General features: G+C 44.2%; 1 protein-coding gene across 5 annotated transcripts in view; it reads right to left on the reverse strand.

The window, feature by feature from the left end:
* Nucleotides 1-2,879: 2,879 nt before the first annotated feature.
* Nucleotides 2,880-15,079, reverse strand: part of LOC142765555 (thrombin inhibitor hemalin-like) — an 18,693-nt gene continuing 6,493 nt past the window's right edge. For all 5 annotated transcript variants that reach the window (XM_075866714.1, XM_075866713.1, XM_075866710.1 and 2 more), the window contains 4 exons: nucleotides 12,608-12,697; nucleotides 8,155-8,328; nucleotides 5,541-5,600; nucleotides 2,880-3,248 (listed from right to left, as the gene is read on the reverse strand). In XM_075866714.1, coding sequence (XP_075722829.1) covers nucleotides 3,046-3,248; nucleotides 5,541-5,600; nucleotides 8,155-8,328; nucleotides 12,608-12,697 — 527 coding nt within the window. In that variant the 3' untranslated portion in view covers nucleotides 2,880-3,045. The remainder of the gene's footprint in view (nucleotides 3,249-5,540; nucleotides 5,601-8,154; nucleotides 8,329-12,607; nucleotides 12,698-15,079) is intronic.

Genomic DNA, 15,079 nt, shown 5'->3' on the forward strand with positions numbered 1-15,079 from the left:
ATTTTTTAAAATTTTATGTATGCAATATTTCTTATTGGTGCCACTTTAAACTATGTATTTGTGTCCGTTTAGTTGTTTCGAGGAGTTTATGAATGCTGTCACTTTTTCTGCCTTGTAGTGATGCGATGTGGGGCTAGTCAAGCTGCGTTTTTTATCGCAGCGTTTTTCCCGCATCCACACCACACATTGTATGGTGTAACACTGTGGTGAAATGAACTTCAACTTCAACTTCAACTTCAACAAAGCACGTCACTTCTGACCGCTCTAACTGGGACCGTATTCTCACTTTTAGTGACGTATGCCTATAATTCCGCTTTACCGACAACATCTGGATTCTCTCCATTCTTCCTGCTTTACGGTCGTGAGCCCTCTTGCATGCCAAACACCATCGTTCTATACCACCTTGCTGTTGCTGAGCTGACGACGGTGTCATAAGCTGCTAAATACGCGGAAGAGTGTCGCCAGCTGGCCCACTCCCTCACCACTGCTGATCAGCGACGCAAAAAGCACCACCGCGATACCTTGACGCCTCCTCCATCCTACGCTGCTAATGACCTCGTATGGCTTTGGATCCCTTCAAGCAGACCTGTTGTCTCAACGAAACCTTTATGCAAACATCACGGGCCCTTCTGTTGGGTCAAACAAACAACACCCGTGAATGACATCGTGGAGCCTCTGATCAACGATGTCGTGGACTGTTCACATAGACCGCATGAAACCGTACTACGACCCGTCTTTCGCCTCGTGCCCCTAGGTTGGCTCTTTCCCGGGGGGGGGGGGGGGAGAAAAGGTAGTGAAAGAGATGAATGCTACTCGAGGAGGCAGCGAGCAGCGGGTACTGGCCAGGACGAGAAGAAAATGACGTTTTTGCTCTCTCGGCGTTTAGGCTGAATTTGCCATTACGATGCCAGTTAAAAAGACTGCTATTTTGTCTGACAAATAACTGCCGCTTCCAAACGCCTTACCTTAATTGATTGATATGGGGGGTTTGACGTCGCAAAACCACCCTATGATTATGAGAGACGCCGCAGTGGAGGGCTCCGGAAATTTCCACCACCTGGGGTTCTTTAACGTGCACCCAAATCTGAGCACATGGGCATACAACATTTCCTCCTCCATCGGAAGTGCAGCTGCCGCAGCCGAGATTCGATCCCGTGACCTTCGGGTCAATAGGCGAGTACCTTATCCACTAGACCACCGCGGCGGATCAATGCCTTATTTTAAAATAAATATGCATATTTTGTGTATGATATGTGTATACTGTGTCACTGACGTGAACTGTAATAGTTATCAGAGGTTGAGACCTCGACAGGCGTCTTTGCCTCCAGTAGCAAAATTTTGTATTTTTGCCTGCATATAAACAGTGTTGAAATGTCCATATACGCATTACTAAGCTATGTATTCAATGTTTAGAAAAATGTCCAGTAAACTTCAGAAACAGTTTTTGTTTTTCAAGTTAGAAAGATGTAGAATCTGTGGCCCTCTTCACGGACCTAATAATTACCTTCCAAACAGCTATCAAAAGGAGGTAAACTCCAAGACCATCGTGACATATGGCCCAGGGGTTGAAGTCTACTCAACACCAAGGTTTTCCACTCAGTGGGGCATCGATGACGCCATTTCTTGCATAAGTATTACTGTCACCAACAGCTATCACCAAAGCTACAATGAATCATTTGTATGTCCGCCTTCACCTTGAATTATTTATTTATTTATTTATTTATTTATTGAAAAATACCTTACAGGCCTGAAGGCATTGAGTAAGGGGGGTTACAGTGAATGCGGAGGTAAACTTGTAAAGAACAACTAATTTTTATCAGTGACCTTCCCTTCCCATTCGTTTATGTAATTCCAAGTGTTTTTTTTTTCGGCAATGATAGGAATATTGCAGGGTCATCCAAAGAAGCGTTTAACATTAGGATACAAATATAGTGTTGGTGCGCTGGCGAAAAACCTGCTGCCTTCAAAATAGTGTGAATCGATCATGATAAGTGTCAAGTAGCCATGGAACCGGACTTAGGAATGCACCTATAAAACATAGAAATTATTTTAAAATGTTAAAAGAAGCTTCTAGCCATCATGAAAATAAAAAATAATAATACTTGGCATTTACGCCGATTAGTTGTCAAGAAAACTAGGTTCGGCGTAAAATTTTGACACTTGTTTACTTTTGAGCAATATTACATTTGTGCGGCTTGTCATGCGTACAGACAAATGTTTCTCTAGTTTTCAGGGAAGCACGTACACTCGCGTGTGTCTCATGGTTAATGTTTTAATCGATTTAACTGTGACAGCTCCGTACAGGGGACTCTGATGACCTTTCAAATATGTGATATCAGGCTTGGATTGCGGAGTCTATTGAAAGCCAAGGTTTTCCTCTCACTGGGCTATTCAAGTGGCTGTCAACGCGAATTTTTATGACGATAAGTCTAAAATAGCACCCAAGCAAACACTGCTCGTGGTGAATTTTGCACATATTTCATTTTTTTTTCGATTTCAAGGGCCAAGCATCTTAGGGTCTCGGCTTGTTAGCCCTGTCATGTCGCTGTCATGGTCCATTGTAAACGGGTGTCATGGAAATTTAGTACATCCCACCACTCGCCCCTGGTTCATGCTAAGCATATCATAAGCTTATCGCTACTGCCTAAAACATTATGCTTGGCTTAGCAGTGGTGTTACGATCTTCGACGAAATTCGCCAAGGCATCATGTATCTGATCTAAACTACTAGACATAGATGCGATTCTGTGGGGTTTAAGACTTCTATTTGAGAAACCACATATTGAAACCGATAGGCAATGTGATGGTGCGTCAGTGGACCGAGGGCGAGCAAAGCACTTAAGATATTTGCTATAGGGAAACACCAGAGGACGCTGCATGTGTCGAACCTCCCCACGTTTTATGCTCTTCACCAAAATGCGCTTTTTTTACACTCACGCAGCACGTGGCGAGTTTTTATATAGCCTGCGTTGAGATTGTGGTTTTCTCTCAATCGGGAATTCAATTCGCCGAAGTGTATCCTCGTTACAGAGGAGTAATGTATTTCTTAAGCACGGGGAACGACTCCGAAGACCTTCTTGCACTTCTTCTCGCACGCGTCGAAGGTGAGGAAGTTGTTGGCGTTGCCTCCGCACCCTCCGTAGACAAACTGCTCGCACGTCTTGGTCAGCGTGTTGTAGAAGAAGCGAGGCATGTACGCTTGGCAGGGTCCAGCCTCAACCGAGTATGCGCACTCCTCAGGTGGCGCGACTGCGGAACAATACCAGATAATTGTATTAGTATTGTGTCGCAATTATAAATGTATAAAACGATATTCGAGCAAGAAATTAGTCGGGTTGGCTTATACGCTGTCTGGCCCTGAACTTTTCAACACGTCGTCTCACGTTGGATCCTCGACTTGACACGCCGTGCCTTCTGTTGTCGTTCCGTTCCGTGGGCCGCTTTTGTCAGGCCTTTTAGCATCATGAAACAAAGCCAACTCGCCCAGCACTCATTTGTACCTCCAAATAATGGCGGCTGCGTGTTGAATGCGGTAAAGTGCAAGAACGCAAACACACATAACGAGTCATTTTCACACACATATTACAAGGTGAAAGAACTTAAGACGGTGAAAGTTGCTATAAAAATCGGTAAGGATCCACATGCGTCAGTGAAACGTAGAACACTGACAACGGAAGATCTATGGGTTACATTGGAGTCCCCCCTCCCCCCCTTTTTTTTCGAGTTAAGAAAAAAGCGCATAAAACTTTGCTTTGTTTACTTTATTGCCACGTTGCGGCGATGGTGAAAGCTAGCCTTGTGGCCACGAAACATAAAATTGGTGGATAGGTAAGCGGACATATTTTCTTGATATACACAATAAAGTCATATAACAACAGTATAATTGTGCATAATGTATCGTGAATGTCTGATTTGCGGGTAAAATGCGTGCATCACTCATTCTACGCTGAAATATTTGAAGATACCTTTGCGAAAATGGTCAAAGCTGTTACACCTGAGCGGCGTGGGCGTGTACTGTGACGTCTACTAATGCGCATAAGCGAGTAGTTGCTTATCCGCCTTTTACACAACAGTGAATTTAACACGGTGACGTCTTGTGTTGGCCGTCGAGTTCGCCACGGAAGGCAATTGGTCTAGAATATCTTCAAGGAGTGGTTCAAGTGCACGTTTCTCGAACTTAATGACCAAGTTTGTTGCCTCATTCAGGCTGCAGACTATCGTCCAGCTCGCGTTGGCTGAACCAAGGCATATAGTGTAGTTTGTACTGCGATAGGAATTTTACGGACATTGCAAGATTAAAAAAAATTGCCACCTGTGGGGACGCAGGGGTTCGTGAGTAGTGCGAGCACAATGAGATCCTACTCCGCCTGACCTGTGATATGCTGTGTTATTAGGGAAAATCACGCAAATGTCAGTCATCTTCACGCGTGCTGTGGCAGAGAGGTGCGTGAATGTTCCTGAACAGGAGAGAATGAGTGAGCCCAGGTACACTAAAGGACTGTTGTCGGTAAAGCGTACATGTTTTTTTTTTCAGTCAACAAGACATCGGCGGTGACATCGTGGTCGTCAAGAAAGAGAGAGATGTTTAGTTACAGAAAGGTAGCGGGGTTGGCCTGCGTGATAATATGCTCTCGCCTGTACTCTACTAATAAAGGCGAAATTGCTTGAGGCTCATCTATTTATATTTCAGTGCACGTTAAACACAATACGGTCGAAATTTTCAGAGGCTTCCACTACTTTTCCTCTTATAATAATAAGGTAGTTTTTCTTACGTCGAATCCCAGATAATAATAAAGCGTTCAGCTCACCGACCGCGATATGTTCGCATTTGTCCGTTCCCGCACAAATCCTGATTGAAGAAGCTCTGTGAAATATTTTCTCCCTATATAGTTGCATTAAAGTAGTTTCCGCACCTTTTTATTGCCTTGCTAGCCTGTCAGTGAGGTGAAACTGGCACCAATTTAACCATTCGGGGAGAGCTGGTGCTTCTTTGTCCCAACGTAGTTGCAAATTTCTCGCAATGTACTCCGAGTGACAGTAGTGAAACATTTTTGTATAATATTCAGGCCACATGTGAGAAAAAGTGGTAATAAAGGCTGATCCGCAGCTCCCCAACCTTTTCTCCACCAATTGCATTTTTTACAACTTGACGTGCAGCTTCCAGATGTCGAACAGTGTGTCGTTCGATCTCATTACATATATTTAAAATTAAGGTGATTGCCTATATTTTGCAACTCATTCTCTTCACTTTATTCACTCTACCTTATCTTTATAAAAATGACTAGCAAGTCGCTGCAGCGTCTATTTGGGAAAATATTGTTGAAACGATTTACTACGGCTAATTTGCAAACGCATTGTTAAGACTGTCATGCCTACAAATCGCTCACATGCCTGTTGACATGCGAATATTTGCACGGTGCGGAAGCAGGTTAATATGCGCTAAATGTTAGCGAAAAACTGGTTTGTCGCATTCCCTTTCATAATATATATTTGAACAGAACGAACACAACTATTTTTCTTCGTAACAAAATTGTTACTCACAGGGCCAGAACGGAACTTCGAAGGCATCATTGGTCTCCAGAGAATGCTGGTCCAGGGATGCTGCATGAACGTAGTAAGGACAATTGTAAGTAGCCGCCTCTATTTAGGATACTGCTCAGTAAAAAATTTGGTTCAATCTCAGTGGACCTCTTTGTCTGATCCTCTGCTGAGCCGATAATGTGCGAGGTAATACGAACGCAGGCAAATGCCCACTTATATTGGGATAACAATGACATGATAACAATGACATGGATACCGGAGGTTCATTTCTGCCGTTCGCCTCATGTTTCGTATAAAGCCCAAATAAATAACATGACAAGACGTGTTATATGTTTTAAGTATGAGTAAAAGCATGCGAATGCTAACGTTTGCCGCCTAAAGACGTGCTGACACAAAAATTAGTATATGTTTTTTTTGCGTAATATGAAAAGCCAACTCATCAAGAGCCTATAAAATGTACTACTAATCATCAGCAGGCCCGATAAAAATAGGTACAGTTTGATTGATATGCGGGGTTTAACATCTCAAAATGACCATGTGATTATGAGAGACGCCGTAGTGGGAGGGCTCCGGAAACTTCGACCACCTGGGGTTCTTTAACGTGCACCCAAATCTTAGTACAGGGGCCTACAACATTTCCGCCTCCATTGGAAATGCAGCCCCCGCAGCCGGAATAAAAATAAGTACTGTATGTTTAAAAAGATAGCCTTGGTTCTTACTGTAGCTGGACATGAAAACACGGTAAGAGCTTCTCGTAAGATGCTTGCGAAAGACATTGTGAGGTTTCCAGAGCCGCTCCGGACTGTGGCAACGGTGGTGATGCACAAGCGGCCATTCTGAATGTCTAAGTGATGCACCAGTGACCATCTTGGAAGCTTTAATGCATGGGGTCATCAGAACTAGCCAGCCCGCTGCGTGAAGTCACCAGAATCAGTGCTGTAGCGTGATGCGAAGCTATCGTCGATATCGGTGGGTACACCGTGGATAAATTGACATCGAAGTACATCAACAGGATCAAAGCAAACAATTTTATCCGCATTTGTAGAGTTTCGCACTCGCTCAGAGCCATCATTGCGTTAAGTAGTTATGTATTGCAGAGTACATTTTCCTTCGAAAAATAGTGTTAGTACCTCTTTGAGCGAAGATCACTGCGTGAAGGGGGGCCAGTGGAAAAACAGTCTCGCTCAAGTAAAAACTGGGAAGTTCGATCTGACGGGCACCGCCATGTGCGCTTGGTCAATAGAAGTGAGCAGACGGGTGGTCAGATCACCTCCTTAGGCACAAGCTGTGTTCTCAATGCGTGCTCCGTTAAAGATAGCAAGAAAACCGCTTTGCTGAATGTAGTGGGCGTATTCCGATACACTCACGATTTGTAGATTTACGCGAGATCTGATCCTAAGGAAGTTATCTACTGGCTTTATTTTCTACAACGCGCCTCGCCATGGTCGTCTAGTAGCTAAGGTACTCGAATGATGACCCGCAGGTTGCGGAATCGAATCTCGGCTGCGGCGGCTGCATTTCCGATGGAGGCGGATATGCTGTAGGCCCGTGTGCTCCGATTTGGGTGCACGTTGAAGAGCCCCAGGTGGTCGAAATTTCCAGAGCCTTCCAATATGGCGTCTCTCAATCATATGGTGGTTTGGAACGATAAACCCTACACATCTATGAATCAATGACCATTTTCATTGACATGCAATACAATGCAACTTGATACTACGACGACTACGATGACACGCGACCTACGGCTCACGGCATAAGGAGCTTCGCCCCTAAAAGGTGTTCTCGCTGGTACAGTCACTATTACGCAGGGCCCTTGCTTCGTGGGGGGCTCGAATGAGTCGTTTACCCGATTTACCAACAGCGAGGCAGACGCGAACCTCGCCATTAGTTGTCTAAAGGGTATATGCTCCTGTTTTTTTAAAATGGCGCATGTTCACAGAGTTCCATATAAACTCGGACCTCCCTCAGAGCATAATGAGCTTGATTTTGCTCCTCTCTCTTTTATTGCAACCCCTACTGCTAAACTATGACTTTTTTCGTCGTCACTGCCTGGCAGTTCGGGAAGAGAACATAACATTCGATTTGTTGCTTCTCAATGCATCCTGGGTGCGCTCACTAAGCAGCAGGACCAAACGGAGGCAGTGCAATGGCCGCAAGGTGTAGGTGTTGTGCGGGATACACTGAATAACGCTTTTTAAAAAATTCGGTGCCGTAGAATACAGGAACCAAGTTTTAAAATTGTGCCAGTATTAACAAAACGACAATGAATTTGCGATCCCGCTGATATGCGCACAACTCAAATGCACAGAGCTACGAAACACGAGGGGTACTGGCGTAATCAGGTAGTATTATTATTAAGGCGATAAACCTGCGCGCATGCTACAACATAATGATGTCATGCACTCACACAATGGTTTATAATTAATTCAACGCACGCCACGAAAACTTATCCTGTGGTTATACATTGTACAGTGTTCATATCCGCGTCTCGTGACTTGGCAAACATGCGGCGCAGAAATTAATGAAAAGGTGAAGATTTAGAGTTATGTTTGTCTCTCACATCTGAAATCTCCTGGTTCGCAGTGAAATGTCAGTCCACATGAAAAATACGTACCCCAGCATGTGTTCCGGCATTCTTCCAGGGTGCCGAAGTTGTTGCCGTTGGCCTGGCATCCTCCGTAGACGAACTTTTCGCAAGTGTTGGTCTCGTTGTTGAAGTAATATCGAGAGAAAAAGCCAGAGCAGGGACCAGGGTACTTGGTCTCGTTGCACACCGGGTTAACTTCCACTGCATAAGGTCAACCATTACACCCACAAAACAGTAAGCTAGCTGGTAAAGAGTCGCAGTGAAGGCTGTAGAGCAAATGGTCTGCGTACGTTTTGCCAATCATCTGTATGTCAGCCCTGTACAACCTTCAGTTTCGTTTTATACGCATGCATGAAGGAAGAAAGGAACAGGAGAGAAAGGAAAAGAAGGGATGTTACACTAGTCTATAAGGACAGGTATGCTACCCCCCATGGAGAAGAGGAATGAGGGAGTTTCGAAGATAGAGAAAGAGGTTGGCGAGAACGCAGGCAATGTCGCATCTCCCAGTCATCAGTCTATAATCGCCGCTGCAAGTCTCATTACTTGAAGAAGTTTAGCACCGCCCTCGTCTCCTTTACCCGCGATGACCTCCCAGGATGATATTGCAGTATGGTTTTCGCCGCCATCGGTCTGCTATCTATGCGAGCTTGCTTGACGGCAAGTGATTTCCTACACGCACTGCATAGTACGCATGCCCGAGACCATGACAAAGTCTAGGTGATGACGTGGTGCTAATATGTCTGGCTGCTGGCAGTCTCATAAAGCACCGCGTGAAGACGCTGGAACCGGGCCCACGTTGCTGTGATTTTAGCACCGGGTGCGCTTACTAATGGCAGTTTTCAGAAAATTGCAAAAAAAACACAATTAGTTTGTAGACTCACAACGTTTAATGAAATACCGAGGAGACTGGTGGCCGCGAACAGACTAAGAAAAAAGACGTCGCAGTTCTCCTTTTTTGACCGCCTTCTCCCATCGCCTACTCAACTCCCTCCCCACGCGGGAAAGAGGAAGGTGAGGAGAATGAAAAAGAGATGAAGGCTGTTAGTCGAGAGTTGGGATCCATGCTATCCGGTTTACTTTCTTGACCACACGTACGCGCTTGACAACAAGCCTACTCATATCTCCTGTGCCTTTAAATTTAACGTAGTATTGCGAGCATTCGAAAGCAAGCCCTTGTTTAAAAACTAATGAGAGGTTGAAGATACCACGAAGACAATATGTATGTTGAATATATAACGTGTAGCTTAATGCCCATTACATGCTGTCGTACCAGCTCCGAGTCTTGTTCGTTTAACTTAAGGTAGAAACTTAATGCAAATTACACACAATTGCGCGAAAACGCAGAGGCAGGAGTGCCACCAACAGACTACCTAGTGAAGGTTTAACCTATCACCAGTTCATGCCTTTGGGGTATAAAGAGTCGCAATACAATGGAGTGCATGTTACGTGCCGAATTTTCTGGGGAGGATTGGGTTGGCGTGAATGACATCCTACAAAGGAACTGCACACATCCACGTGTGAGGTCTTCACAGTAGTCAATAAACCCAAGCGAACTTTTGTTTCAGTTTGCGTGCGGACACATTAGATAAGAATGTTTTCGCGGGATGGTCATTTGATCGCTAGAAACAAATTATGTTACCATAATTATGTTACCATACCGCTAGAAACAAAAATGGTAGCCATTTTAAAGGGACACCAAAGAGAAATATTAAATTTAGATTCACAAATTGCATTCTCAGAACTCCAATGTCAATTTCACCACCATAGCTGTATCAGTAGAGGAGAAAAGTCAAAATTGAAGTTGTGTTTTCAAATTTCGTGCGGAAACATTCGGCCGTGGCGACACGAATTTTCCGTTGTATTTTTCGCATTTTGATGAGTTTGGATGAGCCAAACATCCTGAAACTTGGTATGTTAAGTAGAAACGCCACCTAGGAAGATACTATATTTAAATTTCATGGATTGGGAACTACGTAAAGCATAGCATACGTCGTCGCAATACATGACGTCATGATTCCTTTAGCGGGAATTTCAAGGTGGCGTCACCACACGCGCTTTCTTCCTGCGTGCTTTTTCGCTTACGAAGCGCCTTCTCACGGAAGGATTGGCCATTTCGAAAATGTGATAGAGTAATTTACTAATAAAAAAAGTTTGTTATCTCTCATGTCTTTTCAAGAATCAATCTTTAGCTTACTCGGCATGTCTGTTTGATTCGAACCCGCAGGTCGCGGGATCGAATCCCGGCTGCTGCGGCTGCATTTCCGATGGAGGAGGAAATGTTGTAGGCCCGTATGCTCAGATTTGGGTGCACGTTAAAGAACCCCAGGTGGTCAAAATTTTCAGAGCCCTCCACTACGGAGTCTCTCAAAATCATATGGTGGTTTTGGGACGTTAAACCCCACAAATAAATCAATATGCTGGAGCACCGTCCTCGCCTTTCGTCGGCCCACAAGGCAGTCAAAGACCTTTTGTGCATTCTGAGGACTACGAACCGATGTGAACGCCCTTGACTTTTGCCTATATTGAAGAGAACTGACAGACAAAATTGCCAGAAAATATAGGGGAAGTTAGTGATAACTGTAACGCAAATGTGACATCGCATTTGCATCAAAATGACTGCTGACATCCTCTTTGGTTTCCTTGGCATCATTCATTGTCTGTTAGTTCTCATTGATGATGTGTCTAAGGAACAAAACAGAACCCGTAAATTTTCACATCTTTTCTTCTGTAGTGACCAATGTGATTCTAGCCACACTTGAACATGAAAGAATCGATTCGTTTGGCTCCAGTGTCATTTCTGCATAGTCGTGTTCGTGAGATATGTTTCAACACGCATGCGCGCTGGCATGCCTTCGCTAAGCAAGAGTTACCGCTAGAAACCTTCCTTCTGCTTTGGGTGCCAGCTGCTGGTTTCTTTCAGCGCTCTGTATAGGTGGCCGTTCTGAAAATCGGCAGAAGCTGATTTCCATTATGATATTCTTGCCGGATGACAGACTGAGAGCACTTGCTAAGACACTTGGCCTCGCACTGCTGAAGCGTTTCGAAGTTATTGGCGTTTGGTGGGCACCCTCAGTAGAAGAACTTCTCGGGTATTAGTTGTCGGCCTGAAGAAGTAGCGGGAAATGTGATCGAAGCACGGACCACACATCGGCGGCACCATAAAGGCTGGCAAGTGTGACTACGAAATTTCGACAGGAGAAGCCTCGAGCACATTTATGAGTCCGTATTGCGTGACACGGCAGGTTACTGCTTTCATATAACGCCTCTGAAACTCGCGGATTTTAGAATATGCTATGTTCTGCGTGGCTGGGCACGCAGTCACACGCTTTATGCTGGTGTTATCGGCAACTGCATATATTCGATCGATCGATTGATTGATTGATTCGTGTGGTTTAACGTCCAAAAAAACAATGATATGATTATGAGAGACGCCGTAGTGGAGGGCTCCAGAAATTTCGACCACCTGGGGCTCTTTAACGTGCACCCAAATCTGAGCACTCGGGCCTATACAGCATTTCACCTCCATCGGAAATGCAGCCGCCGCATCCGGGATTCGATCCCGCCACCAGCGGGTCAGCAGCCGAGTACCTTAGCCACTAGACCACCGCTGTGGTGCAACTGCATACATTCACTGGTAGACTTTATTTTTTTCAGTGAAGTGTGTCTACGCTTTTTGTAACCCCGCTTGATAATGGTGTTAAGACATAGGCAGGACCACTTTAATGATGTGAGCTGGTTTATGGTTCACTATCGGGAATGCCCGTTCATTTGCATTCTCAAAGCCGGTAGTGTAGCGAAAATAGGCGAGTCGTTTTGATGTGTTAGCTTTTAGGAGCGCCACATCACTGGAAAAACACCTTCATGTAACCATCCGTCAGTAAAATTATGTGACAGAACAAGATGTTAAAAAGGACAAAAGAGATAGTGAAACTTCTCCGCGTATAAACACAAGACCCTGGTTTAGTCAATGTGTATATCACTGCATATTTGCTGTTAATTCGCTCTTTAGAAGACTTCACATAGGGCAGTCACTTCAGAATTTAGTTATTTTCCCCCCTAAATTGGCTTCCTTTAAGGATCACCTGTGTATTGACGGTTTCGCCTTCTTTATCACAACCTGTATTCTACAACAGCGACGGGTCTTACAAAAAAAAAAAAAGATTGCAGTAGTTCAATGTCAAAATGTATGTACAAATAAAACAGCCAGGAAAAATCACTATATTTGGCTAGATCACTTTTTGCAAATGTGTTGTATTTGGCTGTAATTGAGCTACACGTTCCTTGACTTTTGGCTACGCCGCCTAGTTCAACCTGACAACACTGCGTTTGAGCCGATGGGCAGGCGTGCCTCAACACTTTCACACTTCTCTCGCTAGCCGCGCGGCGCCGCCCCATGTAAAAAAGCGTGCCGCTGCTTGCCAGGCCGCAGCGCCCACTGCAAGGTGCCGCCGCGGCAACATTTTAGCGAGTGTGGACGTACCTTTGCTCCTCATAGTGGTGTAGTAGCGGGCGAACGGATATTGGCACTGAGGGTGCCACGGCCACACCCTACATATTGGCTCCAGGGTCACTGCAAGATTGCGAAAGCAAAGCCTTGTACACATTAACGAATCAGCATTGCCTGACTCTGCAGGTCACTCCGGTCATATTGCTCTTGTGAAAGTTCCACGGCAATAAGCCATTTTACTATTAGCAGTTTAAGTCTAAGTTTTTTGTTTATAAATGAGATAATAATAATAATAATAATAATAATAATAATAATAATAATAATAATAATAATAATAATAATAATAATAATAATAATATAATAACAATAATAATAATAATAATAATAATAATAATAATAATAATAATAATAATAATAATAATAATAATAATAATAATAATAACCTTATTGCAGCCTCAAGACGAAGGAATGCAATACTGGTGATGCTATACAGGGGGCTAGCCTAATCCTCTAACGGCTTGGCAAAGGCCAGCGCCCCGTTTACAAATCTATAAAAAGCAATCGTTAAAACATAGTTAAAGAACTCCTTGACACGATTATCCCTTGCCGGCAGGGTCGTCTTTGGTTATGAGCGAAAAAAAATTCGTTGGCTGTGAATGAAAAGTCGAGTAAGATACAAATAAAAGATTGGCCCCGTATCTGTTTGTTACACTTCGAATGTCGTCGAAAGACGCTAGTCTTGCGTCTGGAGAGAGTGAAGAAAAAGTTTTTTTGATGTTCTGCGCTAGAAAATAGGTAAATAGTATTCTGGAGGCGCTGCGTCAGAGTGCCACGAGCGTGCAGCGGAGGCGAACGAGCACTTCAAGTCACGTCACACGTGATACATGAGCGTTATCTGGCAGTTATCTTAGAAAACAAAGCGCGCGTCGTGCGCGCCCATCTTGTAGGCGATAAGGTGTAGCACGCAAGGCGACGGGTAGGTGCCACCACCATGTCGTCTTAGCAAAGCGTTGGAAACACTTGCCTTTTCGTGCAAGTGTTGCATTATAAGCGCAGCGGGATAAATGCTATGACCCTTAAAATTACCTAATGCCCTTTCTAGTATAAAAACACACATACAGAATATCGACGTGTTGTTATGGTGCCTAAAATATGTGCAATAATCACTTTTAAATTGACAATCGCACGAGTACGAACGCGGAAACTTTATCAATATTGGTGGGTGCTGAGAATGGCGTCCACCGTTTGGGGTATCGTTTGGTGTCGTTTGAGGTACCGTGAACGACAGACAAAGAGACAAATGTACAGACAGACAGACCAAAATTTTTGCGTCGAAGGTCCCCAAGAAAGACTATCGTCTTTAAAATAAGAGGCGGAGGGCAGCTTTTCTTTGACTTGCTTTGCGGCGCACTACAGGTCTCCACCGAGAAGCGAAGGTAGATTAGTAATTCGTAAATCGATAGTCAGTACACATCTCGTTTCCTCGGAGGGGGTTGCCAGAGGTGGTTATCTTTCTTTTACTTTTTTTCTCTCTTTTTCTTCTGCTTAATTATCATTTGACACTTGTCCTATTCATTTTTTTTGATTAGGTAGCCTGCAATACTTTGGGGCAGCAGGTTGCACATTGATTTGATTTGTGGGGTTGAACGTCCCAAAACCACCATATGATTATGAGAGACGCCGTAGTGGAGGGCTCCGGAAATTTTGACCACCTGGAGCAGGTTAGGCATTGTTTCTGGTTTTCTTTTTATTAATTTAAGAATAAATTTTGCCCACGGAAACCCGTCAGTCAGCCAGTACACTTTTGTGATTGTGTTTGTGTGTGTGCGTGCGTTCGGATGTCGCTGCCCATTTAGGTCTCAAAAGCGAAGCTTTTCAGAGTTGACACAAGACTGAGAAGAGTTCCTCGCGATGGAAAGCTTATAGAAAGTTGCCAAGTGATGTTGCACTTCCGCAAGCTTGCCATATAGTACTTATGTATTCCTAATCGTAGTTCACTGGAAAACAAAAAAAAAAGCTCGTTAGTCATACAAACAGGTGCATGGGCGCAAAAGTGTCTTCACTACTTCTTATTGTTTTCCTTATTTTTCGTACTCTTTCTGTATCTGCAACGAATAAAATACTTTTCTGTCAAGTTGCGATTTATGAGTCCAGCCTGCGCTAATAGCCGCCTAAGATTCAACATTATGCAAAATGTGTAAAACAATTAAAATGCTCGGCTAATGCAGAAAATGAAATTTATAGAGCTCGGAGAATACGTAGGTAACTTTCATACGGTGTTGTGCCTCGGGTTTTACTACAGAATCTGTGTCGTTTTTCGGACGCTGACGGGTGGACTAACGACAGATGGGACAGAAGACGGACGGACGGACAGAATGACAACGGGTGGACAGGAAATGAACGCGAGAAACGATGATGAATGGGGCATTAGAGGGACGACGATGGAGAGTTTACGGACGGATATACGATGGATGGAAAGGCAGATGGACGACGCTGGAATAGGAG

Source organism: Rhipicephalus microplus, chromosome 6 (assembly GCF_043290135.1).
Source record: "Rhipicephalus microplus isolate Deutch F79 chromosome 6, USDA_Rmic, whole genome shotgun sequence".
Taxonomy (NCBI): Eukaryota; Metazoa; Arthropoda; class Arachnida; order Ixodida; family Ixodidae; genus Rhipicephalus; species Rhipicephalus microplus.